Source organism: Hippocampus zosterae, chromosome 16 (genome assembly GCF_025434085.1).
Source record: "Hippocampus zosterae strain Florida chromosome 16, ASM2543408v3, whole genome shotgun sequence".
Taxonomy (NCBI): Eukaryota; Metazoa; Chordata; class Actinopteri; order Syngnathiformes; family Syngnathidae; genus Hippocampus; species Hippocampus zosterae.
In genome coordinates, this window is record NC_067466.1 from 4998297 (window position 1) to 5014449 (window position 16153).

At 42.6% G+C, this 16153-nt stretch overlaps 1 protein-coding gene across 2 annotated transcripts in view; it reads left to right on the top strand.

Moving 5' to 3' along the window:
* Positions 1–5735: 5735 nt before the first annotated feature.
* Positions 5736–16153, top strand: part of LOC127587819 (junctional adhesion molecule 3B-like) — a 42420-nt gene continuing 32002 nt past the window's right edge. Inside the window, exons 1-2 of one of the 2 annotated variants that reach the window (XM_052046289.1) lie at positions 5736–5754; positions 5997–6105. In XM_052046289.1, coding sequence (XP_051902249.1) covers positions 6057–6105 — 49 coding nt within the window. In that variant the 5' untranslated portion in view covers positions 5736–5754; positions 5997–6056. Of the gene's footprint in view, positions 5755–5944; positions 6106–16153 lie in introns of those variants that run through there. The other variant, XM_052046288.1, reaches the window with a different exon arrangement.

Sequence of the window (16153 nt, forward strand, 5' to 3'; positions counted from 1 at the left end):
TCCGCCAGGAGTCGCCCGTCAAGATCGTGAACCCGCTTTGTCTCTCTTAGGACCTCAACCTGGCAACCCAGTTCCTTAGCTAGGCTGGGGTCTACAAAACAATTGTCCGCCCCAGAGTCCACCAAGGCCCGAACAGAAATGACCCGTAACGGACCATAAAGAGTTCCGTCCAACTCGAGTCTTGGTGGATGTCCAGGATGGACCTCCTCCCGTCTCGACTCACGTGACGCAGTATCGGGCACAAACTCACAGTTTTCGGGGCGCCCGGAAGGGCGGGCCGGTGTCGAGGAATAGTTGGAAACCCGGTGTCCAGGTTGGCCGCAGTAGAAGCTGGCTCGATCCCGAATCCGCTGCTCTCTCTCCGCTGGTCCCAGGCGTCCGCCTCCCAGCTGCATGGGCTCCTCCTCTGCGTCGGCTGGATCGGAACACGAATGACGCTCGGGTCCGGGTGGTCGCCAGGACTCGTGCTCAGCCGGCCGACGACCCGTACGTCGGGGTGGAACACGGGTAGTTCCTCGCTCTTCCATACGTTCCCTCTCACGCTCTCGCATGCGGTTGTCCACAATGAGGGCCAAATCGATGAGCTCCTCCAAGTTGTTGCTATCGTCGCGGGTTGCCAGTTCGTCCTTTAACGCAGCACTTAACCCGCGGCGAAACAAACCACACAGGGCGCGGTCCCTGTAACCGCTACGGGCGGCCAAAATGCGAAATGAGATGGAATATTCGGCAACGGATTGTCGTCCTTGCCGAATAGCTAATAGCCGACCTTCGGCCTCCCTTCCCATAACCGGATGTTGAAATACGCGACGGAACGCGGCGACAAACTCTGGGTAGGAAGACCGAAGCCCGGGTTGAGCATTGCTGATCTCTACTGCCCAAGACGCCGCCTGACCAGTCAACAGGCTCATAATAAACGCCACCTTCGTGCTATCTCTTTCGTACGTAGCTGGTTGTTGGTTGAATATTAGAGAGCACTGGTGTAAAAATTGCTTGCAGAGAGCCTGCTCTCCCCCGTAGCGAGGGGGATGGGGGAGATTGGGCTCTCGCCCCATGATCAGGGAAGAGGGTGTCCCGGATGAAGCCGTCGGGACCCTTGGGGGTGGCGTTTCTCGGGGGGTCGCGTGTTCCCCTTGGGAACACAATATTTCCAGCCGCTGGGCTAGGACGGCGACTGCCTCCCGGAGCTCCGTGAGCTCCTGTTGTTGCTGGCCCACTAATTGCCCCTGGCTGGTCAAGGCGGTCATGATCTTGTTAATGTCTACAGGATCCATTTTGGTGGGAGTATTCTGTTACGAACTCGAGTAAACCGAGTTAGGGAGGGGGATCCAAAAAACGTAGACAAAAACAGACAATGTAAAGACAATTTAATGTCCAAATCGAATCGGAAATAAGCGAGAACATAAAGCGCTGGTCCACAATGAGGACCAGGAGGTAAATCAAAAACGACTAACAAAAGGAGCTTGCACAAAAGAGCAAGAAAAGGAAAGTAAAGCCACAAACTACGAACGAAAAACTATGTAACACTTTGTACACGCGAGAAAAGCCAGATCATCAAAACAAAATGGTACTTACACACAAACTTGGTACCGAGACTACACGTGAAAACACGACGAGGTCAAAAGCCACTAGTCAATGAGCAACGAGGTAAGCAATGCCATAAACAATACTCCCACAACAGGTGTCGAACGTAGGAGTCCTTAAATAGTGTCTCTATTGATTAATGATTGCCAGCAGGTGTGCTAGAGAGACCGCTCCAGCCACCTGCTGGCCAGACCGAAAAACCGAAATGTGACATAATATAATATAATATAATATAATATAATATAATATAATATAATATAATATAATATAATATAATATAATATAATATAATATAATATAATATAATATAATATAATATAATATAATATAAAACTGCATGAACACCAAAAGGTCAAGGGTTTCCGATCATTTTTGCTGCCATGGATCTTGTGAAAATAGCACGCTATTTGTATGAATTGTTGGTAACCAGCAGGTTACAGTTTTGGTGTCATTAATCATTCGGAGCCATGGACAGAGTTTGGGGACAAACTGAATGGTAATCGGATCCCAGGAACATAGAGACAAACAAAATCCGTACAAAAAAATATTTATTTAATAACAAAAGTGCCCTGAGAAAGTATAAATAGAAATTGCTGCAAGGTAATAGTACATCTCAGAACACAAACGAAATGACTCGAGTCCAATTTCACAAAACAAAAACAAGAGCATGATCAAAACACAATCTAAATGCTTACAAGCAAGAGGCTAGGGAGCAAAAACGGACAATGACGAGATTGAGAGGTCTAGAAAACGACACTGGAGCAATTCAATAATTCGACGGAGACCTGGCATTTAGGAAATGCTTAAATACTCGGCTAATTTGATGAACAAATTTGGAGTAGATGTGCACACTGGAAGGAAAGCCCTCCTCTGCTACCTGCTCGAGACAAACAAGAATTGGATCATGACAGCCAGGGTGTCCTGGCACAATAGTGTGCAGCAGGAAATTTTGCAGTTTTACATAATTTGTCCAAATAGAGTATATCCTTGATAATCTGCCTATGCCAGCAATGTATAGTATCAGGCAGAACAATTAAATGCTTCTCCATTTGACGGCAGAAAGTACACCAAAACTGTTGCCATTCATACAACATCTTATCAAGACATGGCCTGCTACGAGTATATCAGCTTTGTGATTTATAAATCAGGCCCAGATTTGACATTGAGTGAGTTAATTCGTATGAAAATATTGACAGGATCAGCATTTTTTCGACAGCATTTGCATTTTTTGTTAGTTGGTCTGCTGTGAGCTGTTTCTAACGTAGAAGAGGTGCCTTGGCTCACTTAGGGTTTGGAAACACTTTAAGTTTTGATCGTTCTACTGGAAAATGTGTAAATTCAGTAAACTGTCTAAACAAAGATATCGCCTCAGATTACAATGGCTGATTAAATACGTATCATATTTTCAGAAAATGCCCAGACCATTCTTGTAATATTAAGTACATATACTGTACATGTAATCACTGTATACAAAAGGAAGTACTGTATGTCCCAAAGGGCTGATAAAATGAAAAGAGACTTTTTGAAGATGATTCCAGTTTAAATTTAAAATTGCAAAATCAAGTGATACGTATGATTTCAGTTTGATCATGATTTTCCTGAAATTGTGGAACACTGCTTATTATTATATTAAGTTCTTGCTCAGAAACTGTGCATTCATGGCAAGCATTGCTTTCATGTCAAAAAATATACTGCCGGTCCAGCCGCAAGCAATGCCTGCAGCATGTGCATTCAAGTCTCTGACCTTTAGCTGACTTCCATTTTCGCATGACAATTACCTGAGGCTTTGCCTGCTCTATGCCATTATATGATGCATGTTTTCACATCCAACAAATGAATGGCACGTGATTAAGATAAGAAAAAAAATTCCATATTTGATCATGCACTTTATAAACAGAATTTGTACTAGTTGTAGTTTGGTCCTAGTGAAGGATTATCTCGGGCATGACATCAATAACAGACAAAGCTGGAATTTCAGATCCATTGGGATGCCATCACCGATTGCCATCTGGCAGGTTGATCCATGGATGGATAACTCGTGTGTAAAGACTTTCCATATATCAAATATTCAAGCTGTAATAACAAATGCCTACTTTGCTCACTGTACACAAATCAGATAATTAAAAACTAAATGTATTTGTTGTTTTAGTCTTTCATTGTCAGTACAAATGGAGTGTTGACATTTTTAATTCCAAAAAATGTTTTAAGCCATGACAAAAAGCTCAACTGAGAAAATTGCATACATTCATCATGACACGTTTCAACTTACATACATTTACGTGCTCACTCAAAAAGCCATGGTGCAATTTTTTAACTGTACGTGAGCAACAGCAAACAGATGAAATAGATTAAAGCTTACCAAAGAGTAAGCACATTCTTAGTGCCTCTGCCTTGAAATCCTTGATAATAATTTTACACACACACACACACACACACACGGACAAGCATTTTCAATTGTACAACTATACCCCAAGGCCCATGGGCACAGAGTACATGAAAGCCCTTTGGTGTAATTCTATTTCCTTTCGACATGAAGGAAAAACTCTTTGTGCGCTAACACGTAAGAGTAACAAAGGCAGATTCTGTCTCAAAAGACAAAACACTGTAGCTTCATAAACTTAACAGGTTTTACATAGTGTCCAAGCAGAGTGCTCCGCTAGGATATTAAACAATTGAGGCACATTAAAATTAGGCCTGTACTACGCTGAAGCAGAGATAAAGGCCAGAAATTATGCTTTTTGATAACTGTGAACGAATTTAAAAAACAGCACAGACTGTGCTGGGGGTTGACATCAGAGCAATTCGATGGGAGATAGAGTGCTATGATCTGCCATGATGCCATAAGACAATTACCGTACTGTATTGCATCATTGATTGTGTTTATTTTTTTTAAATACATATATGAAAATCCATATATTATCTTGGTTCCTATTTACAGCTGTACTTCTCCAAAGTAAGACCTACCGATAAATCATGTCCAAGATTAAATACTAGGAAAGTGAATGTTACTATAATGCTCTCTCTGAAATGACCTACCACTGAACATTCAGCAAGCCTCCTCGCTGCCCATCTTTAAAGCCCTCCTCAAAACCCACTTGTATTCTTTGGCGTTCGACTCAGCATGATTTTACTGCTTGGTGCTTTCTACCGCCTTTATTACCATTTCGTCTTACTGTTTATTGTGTATGTTAAATCGCTCCATGTACAGCACTTTGTATGCAGCGATGGCTGTTTGAAAGTGCTCTATAAATACTGTTGACTTGACTTGACTTGACAATGATTCAGAGGGTTTGATTACTGCTGTTCACATCCATCCATCCATTTTCCAAAGTGCTTATCCTCATAAGGGTTGCCGGCTTGCTGCAGCCCATCCCAGCTGTCTTCGTGAGGTAGACACGGCACACACCGAATTGTTTGCAGAGTTGGCAAATCAAGGTAAACAAACAAACAAAACAAAAAATCGTCTGAAAAAATATCAATAAATATGAAAATACAAATTAATTCAGTTCTATTTATAAATATACTAGCTGGTTCGCCGCCCTCCGGGCGGCTCATCAGCTAGTTCCTGCGGAAGGCTGGTAAGGTGGGCCTTCGGCCCACAAAAGTGTTGTTGCTTGGTTCAACTTTTTGTTCATCTTCATTGCTTATCGCGAAAATAAAGAGATGTTTAGCTCTACTAAATAACTAACAATTTCATTGCAATGCTTGTGGGTAGACAACATTTTTTCGCTAAGATGCCCGCGCGATCGTAGTGAGCCACTGCCTGAGCGGCGCAGTGGCGGCGCGCAGCGGCGCGGTGAAGTAGGTACGTTTTGAAAAGGGACAGACGGAAGGACAGACCGCGTGCGGGACGACGCGCAATATATATATAAAAGATGTCATTATGTAATGGTATTGTATTTGTGTGACTTGGCTTTAGTGTTTTACTTGCATTTACATTCCCCTTTATTTTCGTCTCTTTGGATAGATAGCAGACACTCTTCTGCGTCAGGGGTTGCGCGTGTAGGAAATCCCAGTCAGGATAAATTCCAGTTGCCCCCCGCCCCCCGGGTTCTGCTCACTCCCCGGTCCAACTGTACGACAGTATAAGGCCACAGTAGTTAAAAATAATAAAATAAAGCCTCCCACGTCGTATCAACGATAAATTATTGGCAACTTGACGGATGCTTTCCGGTAACTATGGAAACCTACAATAATACATATCACCCCCTCCCCATGCTCAGGCCCATCTCTCTCTCTCTCTCTCTCTCTCTCTCTCTCTCTCTCTCTCTCTCTCTCTCTCTCTCTCTCTCTCTCTCTCTCTCTCTCTCTCTCTCTCTCTCTCTCTCTCTCTCTCTCTCTCTCTCTCTCTCTCTCTCTCTCTCTCTCTCTCTCTCTCTCTCTCTCTCTCTCTCTCTGTCAATCCGATGCCAAAGCTGTTTAGGCTACTTTGCGCATGTACTGCCGGGCAAAACGAGCATAGCATCGACTCCAAGATGGCGAAAGCACGTCTGGTTTACCTCCTGACTCTCCTCTCAACTCACTGTAAGTACAAAAATCAATCCAGGAGGCTCTTATCTGTTCCCTTTTCTCACCAAGAAGCACGTCACTTAAGTACAGTTTACTCCTGCCCCTGTTGTCTCGAAATCTGTTTAGCGGTGGTTATAAAAGCGATCTCATGCCTTCGAAGGTTCGTTAAACACTAAACTCATACTAGACCGACGAGAACGAGTATCTCCGAAAAGAGACTTGTGTTTTTACAAATATATGACACATATAGTCGCCATTTTTGGTCTAATTTACAAGTAGAATACCAAGTAAACAGGTCGAGTGGTTTTATATGACCAGTTCAACCAAGCCATCGATTTACTCCCAGTTTGCCGTTTCGTTGTATTCACCGTGTGTGTGTCACCGCGTTCGCATCGTACGAACATAAACGCTGTCATCACTTCTAGCGTGTGCACCCATCACGTTTTGTTTACTTTTGGGGAAAAGTTTTCGTCTTTTTAGTTCAAAGGACGCTTCGGCTCTTGTGAATTAAGTATGATTTGCGGACGCGCCGTTAACTATTTAGCGTGGCTGTGGGGCCGTTGCGATGTTCGAAGTAGTGATGCGAGATAACGGTTTTTTCCTGCCGGCTGAATAAAGCAGGCTGTCCGCGGGAGGAGTCAGGCCAGTGTCCTCTGCCCCCTCCTTTCTCCGCTCTCCTATGTGAACTCTTGCAAAGCGCGACACGACCTAATGGCCGAGCAGAACTGGTTCTGTTATCGATGTTTTATCAGCATGCAACTGGAAGTGATGAACACAAACTTGTGGAATAGAGGGCGGCGGTTAAAACAGCTGTCCATACATTAGGTATCATCGACCGCTTTAGAAGACAAAATATTAGAGGGCACATAATTTCTCGGTAGCCTCGTGTTTTTTAACGACTCATCGTGAAATGAGCCACTTGTTGCTGTCGTGCGTGTGCAGCCATTCTGGGAATCAGAGTTGTTTGTGTGACCTTTTTTGCTTGGAGTCTGATTTAGTTGTGGCCAAGGAATAAAATCAGCAACAAGTGAGCGTGTTTTTGTCATAATATAATTATCAAATGAAGTCGTTTGTACACAGCGTTTATGCACACTTAGTAAAACAATGCCAAAAATTGGTTTATGCCTATTTTAAACACCACTCTTCACCTTTCTAGTGAATACATAGCAGTACAAACTTTACCATGGTTTGGCATGAATTGTATTTCTCTGCCTCAGCCTTGGACACAGGTTTAGAGAGGCATGAGACGGACCAAAATAGCAATCAGAGTACAGCCATGAGAACCTCTCGAGATCGTTCACGTGTACAAATGATTTAATTCTAATTACGGTGCAGCTTTTTTAAATCTGTTTTACTACTCTAAACACTATTTTGTTGTGAAACACAAGTGATATACCTTTACCAGGAACCTGTATCTTTCAGTGAGGAGAGTGAGTTTACATGATTCTGCGGTTCAAAGAGATGATAGACAGAAAAGCGTTGAAAGAGGGTAGCTTGCTTCTTGCTGTGTCAACATTCAGCTATGTAACATACAGTACTTGCCAAAAAAGTGACCCACCATTTACGGTGTATAACTTAGGTATATGGGGGTTTTAGTTCATACTTTTGATAGTATTTCTCCCAGATAAATCTTTTGACAGGTCATGGCTGGAGCACAATTGACATTTTCAGAGGGAGCAGTGAGCCGGTGAAGGCTTAAAGAATGTCTTTTGTCTTCCTTGGAAGGGGGCTTAACCATGTGGTCAACTGGCTCTGAGCCAGCATTGCCTGTGTCTTGAGAAGCAGGATTAATCTACTTTTATGTCTGGAGTTGCACTGCTTCAAATTTTGCTTTCATGTGGATGTCTTTTCCTTCAAGTTACACAATGTTACGTTACATTGCATAGTTGTCAGATGTGTCTTTTAGCTGTAGAATGCTATTGTATTCAATGGGCTCCGATCTCCTGAATGGCCACGTACCTCAGCTATTCCAAGTGAAGGCTAAAGTCAACGTGGCTGAACATAGCTGCAAATATCATGCTAGTCATCTGTCGGCAGAGCAGAAGACACAAGCCATTGTTATTTTAAGTGTACATGCTTACAGCAGACTTTCCAATCTGACCTCATGGAATGCCTTGCCGTTTTATATTGTTGGCCACATCTGAGCAGTTTCACTTCTAGGATTCCATAGAAAAGCATCTGCTCTAACCGTCTTTGCCAAGAGTGGAGAAAAGGGTATTTGAGACCCTGGAAGAAGTTCAAAGTGGATTAGAATTGATGAAATACAAACTTTGAGTATGCACCTGATATGCATCAAATACGTTTTCACCGTGATGCACCATATTTGGCTCGAGAAGCTGTGAAGAGCAAGGCAGAGCATAATTAGACTAACATTTTACTCAAGAATTTGATTAGATTCCAGGACAATTGCCTCATCCGTGGCTCTACTTTATCTTTGTTTTCACTCGTGGGTGACAACAAAATCCAATTGGAGCCATTTCTTTAGCTGACTGATAAGATAAGCAAAGGAGCTGTCCATTAGATGTTTGTTTGTATGTACTCCACCGATAAGCCAATTCATCACTCATCAGAGTTTCCCTCTCAGAGAACCCTCTCAAAGCGACACATAACTGGGGTTCTCCACAGATGCCACCAGCCAACCACACTCTTAAAACATTTGTCCAAACTAAAGCCAAGGGTTGACGCTTCTCTCATTGTTTGGCATGTGCGGTGCAGCCGTTTGGCGAGACAAGAGTCAATAGCCTGTAAGATAACTGATGATAGTCGCTCCCTTAGGAGCCGTATGTTGTCTGATGTTTCCTGACCCACCCATAGCTCGTTGAGCAAATGTTTGGAGGACACTCTGAATGGCACGTAATGTCCGCTATGGGCAAGTCACAGACAGTCTGACATTTCACTGTAAGAGAGTAAAGGGGCAAGCAAATATCAGGCAGCAGACAGACAGAAAGAAGTCCCCGGATACTCTGCATTTTGTTTGTTACAAGTCAGGAGTTATTCATATCAGAAATCCCTGAGTGAGAGTCAGCTCTGGCATATTGATATTTTGCTCTCGGCTCAGGAATCACGGCGAGAAAGGAACTATTTTTGGGGACTGACCATTTCAGAGTACCGTTCACTCCATTTTTTTTTTTCAAAGTTGCCGATTGATGATTTGTGACCTAATGAATCCCTTACAGGCCATTATAAATATTGTTCTATTGTGGCCGGCGACACAGCATAAAGTCAATGTGGCACATGGCTGCTTACTCTGGAATCGCCTGAAACAGCTGAGCAGAAGTGGGTGGAGGTGTTTGAAGCAGTGGCGCGGGCAGGCCTCACCAGAAATATCTACAGTGTCCCTCCCAAACCTGAGTGTCTATGCAAGCAAATGTAGCATTCCAAATCGAAAACACATGGAGCCTGAAAACCCTCCTCCACGATGTGTAACAATCTTAGCCACCTGTTTGCCTGAAAGATCAAAGATGTTCCTGTTGATGAGCTTGCTTATCGAGCAGAAATGAGCAGTAGCCGTGAAGAAAGCTCAGCCATGTTGCCAGATGAAGACATTTATAAAACGTGCTCGGTGTGATCATGCACATCCCGAGGCAGAAATTGTTGTTAACGTGACACAGACAAGCGTGCTGCTTTTATTACAACATTTAATTCATGGTGACATAGAGCAGATGTTAATATTGAAAAGCAACATTTGTAATAGAAGGTGTTTGAAAAAGTGGGTCATTTCGGTTTTTATTGAGTTTAGATCTTCTCTCATGATCTATTGGCAGACATTGGCCTGCCCCCCCCCCCCCCTTAATGTCTACTCGTTGTCCCCATAATGTTTCTGCTTTTTTGAATGTTACTTGTTTGTTTGTTTGTTTGTTTGGGGGTGTTTTTGGCTTGTCAAAGTTGACAGAGCCGGCCGGTCACAGCGTTTGTAAATGTAGGTGCAACTTGCAATGAAATCACTCATCATTGTGTTGACAAGCTGTGAGATTTTATTTCTACAAATCGGTCAATTGTGTCTGTTACTTCTCCACTTGCAGTCTGCTTTTACCCATGTCAGTTGTTTTTGTGGTTTGGGGATGTTGCTGCGGATTGTTAATGTAATCTGACATATTTAGATTAGTCATTCATACTCACATTCACCTTGGCCTCAATGCGGCCATGTTCCCAAAATGGCACAAGCCGGTACCTGTTTCAAATTTCAAGATGACCAACATGTCAAAAACATAAACAATAATAAATGACATACCGGTCGTTTAACGCCATTAAAAAACAGCAGGATAGCATTGAATAGGACTTTTTCCTCATGATGCACTGAATTGATAAATATCAAAAGAATCTCCTGGCCAATAACCAGGCTGACGCTAGCTATTTTGTCTCTACACAACATAATTGTTCGGTATTTAGACTGCTAAAGATCATCACGACAATATGCAAGACCAGCACACAAACGACTTCCTGTTTGATAATATTTATCGGGGATCACATGCTCCCTTGAGTGGGGGCGGGGAAAGCGCAGTCAATCCTGCTTGTGTGTTTACTGGATACCAACAGTACATCAATAGGTCAAATGAGGCCACCATTGATCAAACATTGTGAAGCTGTCGGTTAATTAACTAATTAGCTATTTAAGCAATGACAAGGCTGACGCAATGAACGACACGGAGCTTAGCCAGTGTTAGTCAAGTCAAGTCAACTGTATTTATAGAGCACTTTCAAACAGCCATCGCTACATACAAAGTGCTGTACATGGAGCAATTTAACATGCACAATAAACAGTAAGAAAAATCGGTAATAAAAACGGTAGAAAGCACCAAATAGTAAAACCAAGAACAAATCTAAGTCATGCTGAGTCGAATGCCAAAGAATACAAGGGAGTTTTGAGGAGGGTTTTGAAGATGGGCAGCGAGGAGGCTTGCCGAATGTTCAATGGGAGGTAATTCCAGAGAGAGGGACCAGCAACAGAAAAGGTTCGATCCCCTCTGAGCCTCAATTTAGTTCTTAATACCTAGAAAAGCCTTTCTCACTCACATTCATAACCAGATAAAGGCTCTGGAGTCATCTTTTGTTTACCAGGCTGTAAAGAAAGGGGCAATGACTGTCTAAAAATAACTGCAAAATAAACCTCTGACAAGCTCAGGTGTTCATCACAAGTTGATTCCGAACCATTGGGTCCACCTGGAAATGAGTCCTTTGATATCATTTCTGGAAAATGACTTGCCTCAAACAACGGCCATCCATTCATTTTCAATGGCACTTATTCCTATTGGGGTCATTGCTGTGCTGGAGCCTATCCCAGCCCACTTCAGGCGAAAGCCAGAGCACATCGACAAACACAGACAATCAACCATTCACACTCACATTTTCCTGGAAACATAATTAACCCTTTCATGCACCCTGTCACCTGATAACACGATAATCTATCCACTGGAGATACCGCTGTCCCTGAAAGGGTTAAAAAATGAAAATGACAAAAACAGCATTCAGAAGAAAAGCAACACATTCTTGGCCCTGTAAACACATTCAAAATGGTACTGACAAAACTCGAGTTTAGAAACCCAAAATGTACACGAACCGCCAGATTTCATTTGTCTTTGCCTTTGGATCAGAACAGTCACAAATCCAGTGCATACTGTGAGAACTGTAAATGTAATTTCCGGCGAATCATTTCAAATACATCGCTTCTATGCAACATCATCAGGCTATGTATTTCCGAATAGTATTTGCAAGAAAGATCCCGAGGGACAGAAATTATATGTTCAAAGCATCATCGCTGACTTCATTGCACAAATGAATGACTCAGTACATCCACACTTGGCAATGATGGTGTAGTTCAGTGCTTGGGGTTAGATATGATGCAGAAATCTTGGTGCCCATTTAAATGAGTAATTAGTGGTGTGTGTGTGTGTGTGCGTGTGTGTGTGTGTGTGTGTGTGTGTGTGTCGTAGTAGTATAACAAGGCGAACACTTTGTACTGCTTGCAGCACTAACTCAAGTTCATTTTGCGAGCAGAAAAGGTCAAGTGTTGAAACGACATTCCACAGATGAGCAAAGTAACAATCTACACACCAATTTTCGAATTTGGTTCATGTTGGAGGACGAAATGTTTGACAGTGTTTCCAATGTGATAGAAACCAGATGCTGACGTCTGTTTTTGGTAAAAGATGTACCGTTGAGCAGATGATCCCATATCAGGTGTCACCAACATTTTTGAGGGTGAGAGCAACTTCATGTGTACCGATTGTGTGAAGGGCTACCAAATTGATACACGTCTGAAATAACATATTTGTCCAAAATACCTTCAATAATATGAGGATGTGTTATTTTTAATACTTGATGATTTAAATTGTCAGACTTTGATCGTGTTTCGAAATGTCTCACAGTACTGCAAATGTTTGCATTTTTAAATCATAATTTCTACTAGCAAATCACAATGTCCAGGCACTGGCGGGCTACTCAAGTGGTCTTCACGGGCTACCTGGTGCCCGCGGGCACCATGTTGGTGACCACTGTCCCATATGATGGAAGCCATGAGCAACAAACAATAGGTTGCTTATATAGCCGTGATTTTCTGACTGTGAGGCACTGGACAATGACTAGGGAGGTGTGTGACCTGTTTTTTTTTTTTTAATGTACTGTAGCAGGACGAACACGTTTTGATGTTGGACAGCCCTGACCCATTTTGGTGTGTGAGTCACAAAAACAAATCACTCACACCAGGCAATCTGTGCCATGCTTGGGCACACTTGAAACCTAAAGTCCGGTTCATTATGGGAGTTGTGTCCAGCCTTCAGGGGAATGTGCCCACGGCCATGATTTTTGTCAGTTATAAACGGTACTGGGTTGTTGGGTTTGTTTTAGTCCATGCACGACAGAGAAATACATCAAATTGCAAAGAGCTTGCAAATATGTTTAATTTTAAAACTATAGCATTAAGGTTGTTGACGTCTGTTCACATTTACAAGTTCTATTGATTGTTCATTCGAAGCGCATAATGAGTTATTGAAACTGTTCCACCAACAAACTCTTTGATCTTGTCAATACACATAAAAGTGTTTTTCGGGGCGGAATGCTCAGCATGGAAATTTTCGAGTTGGTGCATTCAAGTATGATTCAAGTATAATTTAAACTATGTGAAACTAAAATATGTCTAACCTATGGCTGAATGTCAACATTATGACCAATTGCATAATATGATGTCCAATACAAGAGCTGGAGTCGGATATTAATTTCAGTTGCTCTGTTTTGGTGTAGAACTTCAGCATACAGTAATCCCTCGTTTATCACGGGGGTTACATTACAAAAAGAACCAGTGATAAGTGAAATCCGTGAAGTAGTAACCTTTTTGTTTTTAGAGTTACTTACTGTATACTGTATATAATGAAATCAAAGACCAAAACTTGTTTTCAGGCCGAATTACAAAAAAACCCCCAAACGTTTTCAACAAATAACTAATAATAAATAACTATAAATATTCATTCATTCATTCATCTTCCGAGGCGCTTGATCCTCACTAGGGTCGCGGGGGGTGCTGGAGCCCATCCCAGCTGTCTCCGGGCAGTAGGCGGGGGACACCCTGAATCGGTTGCCAGCCAATCGCAGGGCACACAGAAACGAACAACCATTCGCACTCACACTCACACCTAGGGACAATTTAGAGTGTTCAATCAGCCTGCCACGCATGTGTTTGGAATGTGGGAGGAAACCGGAGCACCCGGAGAAAACCCACGCCGGCCCGGGGAGAACATGCAAACTCCACACAGGGAGGCCGGAGCTGGAATCGAACCCGGTACCTCTGCACTGTGAAGCCCACGTGCTAACCACTGGACTACCGGGCCGCCCTAACTATAAATAATTATAGTATAATATAACTAATAAATAAGACCTTTTGTAATAGAAGTGCAGCAGAGCCAAAAAAATGCCACATCTTGATTTTGGAATCTGTGAAAGCCTTGTTTAGCTTGTTTGAGAATTTGGCAGACGGCTTTGTACCTTTCTTCGACATGCTCCCAGCCCATCTGACAATTTGCTGACTGAATAATAAACATGTACTGGAAAAAACGTGATACATTTCAATGAAAACATTTTGATTAATTGCTGGAATGACCAAAGGATTAATTGATTTGAACCTGATAACCTTGTAAGATGTCCACTGTAGTAACCGCTGTGCCTGAAAGGGTTAAAAATGTTCGATAGTGAGATGAATGAGGTTAGTCTTATTTGTTGCACAATTAATAGTTTTTGTCTTCTTGTGGGAAATGATGGGTGAAGAAAAGTACAAAAAGTGAGCAACTAATTAATCAGCTTTGAAAACACAAATAATGTAATTTGTTTATTTCCGTCATCCGTCAGCGGCCTGGGTCCCTGTCCATCATCGTCAGGACATCATTTTTTCAAACCTAACTGTTAATTGTCAGTCGATCGGTCATGTTATTTTAACTCTGCTATTGTCATCGCTTCCAGAGGTAAATTTCAGAGGTCTGACAGTCCATCAGTTAGTCCATCAGACAGTCTGTCAATACGTAAACTCGAGTGACCAACTGACAGGTCCGTCAGTACTTGACCCTGGTTGTAATGATAACACTGACGGACAAAAAAACTCACTTCCTTAGTTCGTCGTGGTTTTTTTATTTTTATTTTTTGTAGGTTCCCATCAGACATCAATCGTCAGAAAAACTGGTGTCCATCTGTGTGTGTGTATGTGTGTGTGTGTGTGTGTGTGTGTGTGTGTGTGTGTGTGTGTGTATATATATATATATATATATATATGTGTATGTATATGTATATATATATATATATATATATATATATATATATATATATATATATATATATATATATATATATATATGTATATATATGTTGGATGGATGGACAGTCTGCATTTGGATGGATGCATGGATTGAGTAGCCGACGATGAGAAGAAAGGAGCGTCAGCGCAGAGCGCCGATGCATATATATATATTCAGACCATAACTGAAGTGGCTGATCTCAAGAAGTCCAATCAGTGGCTAGAGAGGGCTGGCCTGAAGGACAGCACAGAGGCACTCATCCTGGCTGCTCAGGAGCAGGCCTTGAGCACCAGAGCCATTGAGGCCCAGATATACCACACCAGACAAGACCCAAGGTGTAGGTTGTGCAAAGAGGCACCTGAGACGATCCAACACATAACTGCAGGGTGTAAGATGCTGGCAGGGAAAGCTTACATGGAACGCCATAACCAGGTGGCTGGCATAGTCCGAAACATCTGTGCGGTGTATGCACTGGAAACCCCAAGGTTAAAATGGGAAACACCTCTGAAGGTGGTGGAGAATGACAGAGGGAAGATTCTGTGGGACTTCCAGATCCAGACTGACAAGATGGTAATGGCGAACCAACCAGATATCGTGATCATAGATAAAAGGCAATGGAAAGCCGTTGTCGTGGATGTAGCGGTCCCAAGTGATGGAAACATCAGAAAGAAGGAATATGAGAAACTCGAGAAATACTAAGGGCCCAGAGAGGAGCTGGAGAGAGCCTGGAAGGTAAAGTTGACAGTCGTGCCTGTGGTTGGAGCACTCGGGGCAGTGACCCCCAAACTAGATGACTGGTTGCAACAGATCCCGGGAACAACATTGGACATCTCAGCCGAGAAATGTGCAGTCCTGGGAACAGCAAGGATACTGCGCAGAACCCTCAAGCTTCCTGGCCTCTGGTAGAGGACCCGAGCTGAATGAGGGACGGACACCACCCGAGGGGTGAGATGAGGATTTTGTATTTTATTTTATTTTTTTATATATATGATGTAGGTATATATAGGATGTTTTGTTTTTTTTTTTTTTTTTACATGGAGTGACAGTGCCAGATCTTGCACACAACCAGGAGTTTGACACCAGCGCGCAAAATAGATATGCCTGTGAGAATATGTAACGTAAAATTTGAACAGGGGTTGGACTGGATTTTGAAGCGGATTTCCATGATATGAATTCCTTAATAGTGAAGCAAACCGCTCCGACTGATGCAGAATTGTATCTTTCTCTTGTACCATTGGCTTTTTTGGTCAAATGATTCAAAGAAAATTAGACCGTTTAGCCCTTCAGGC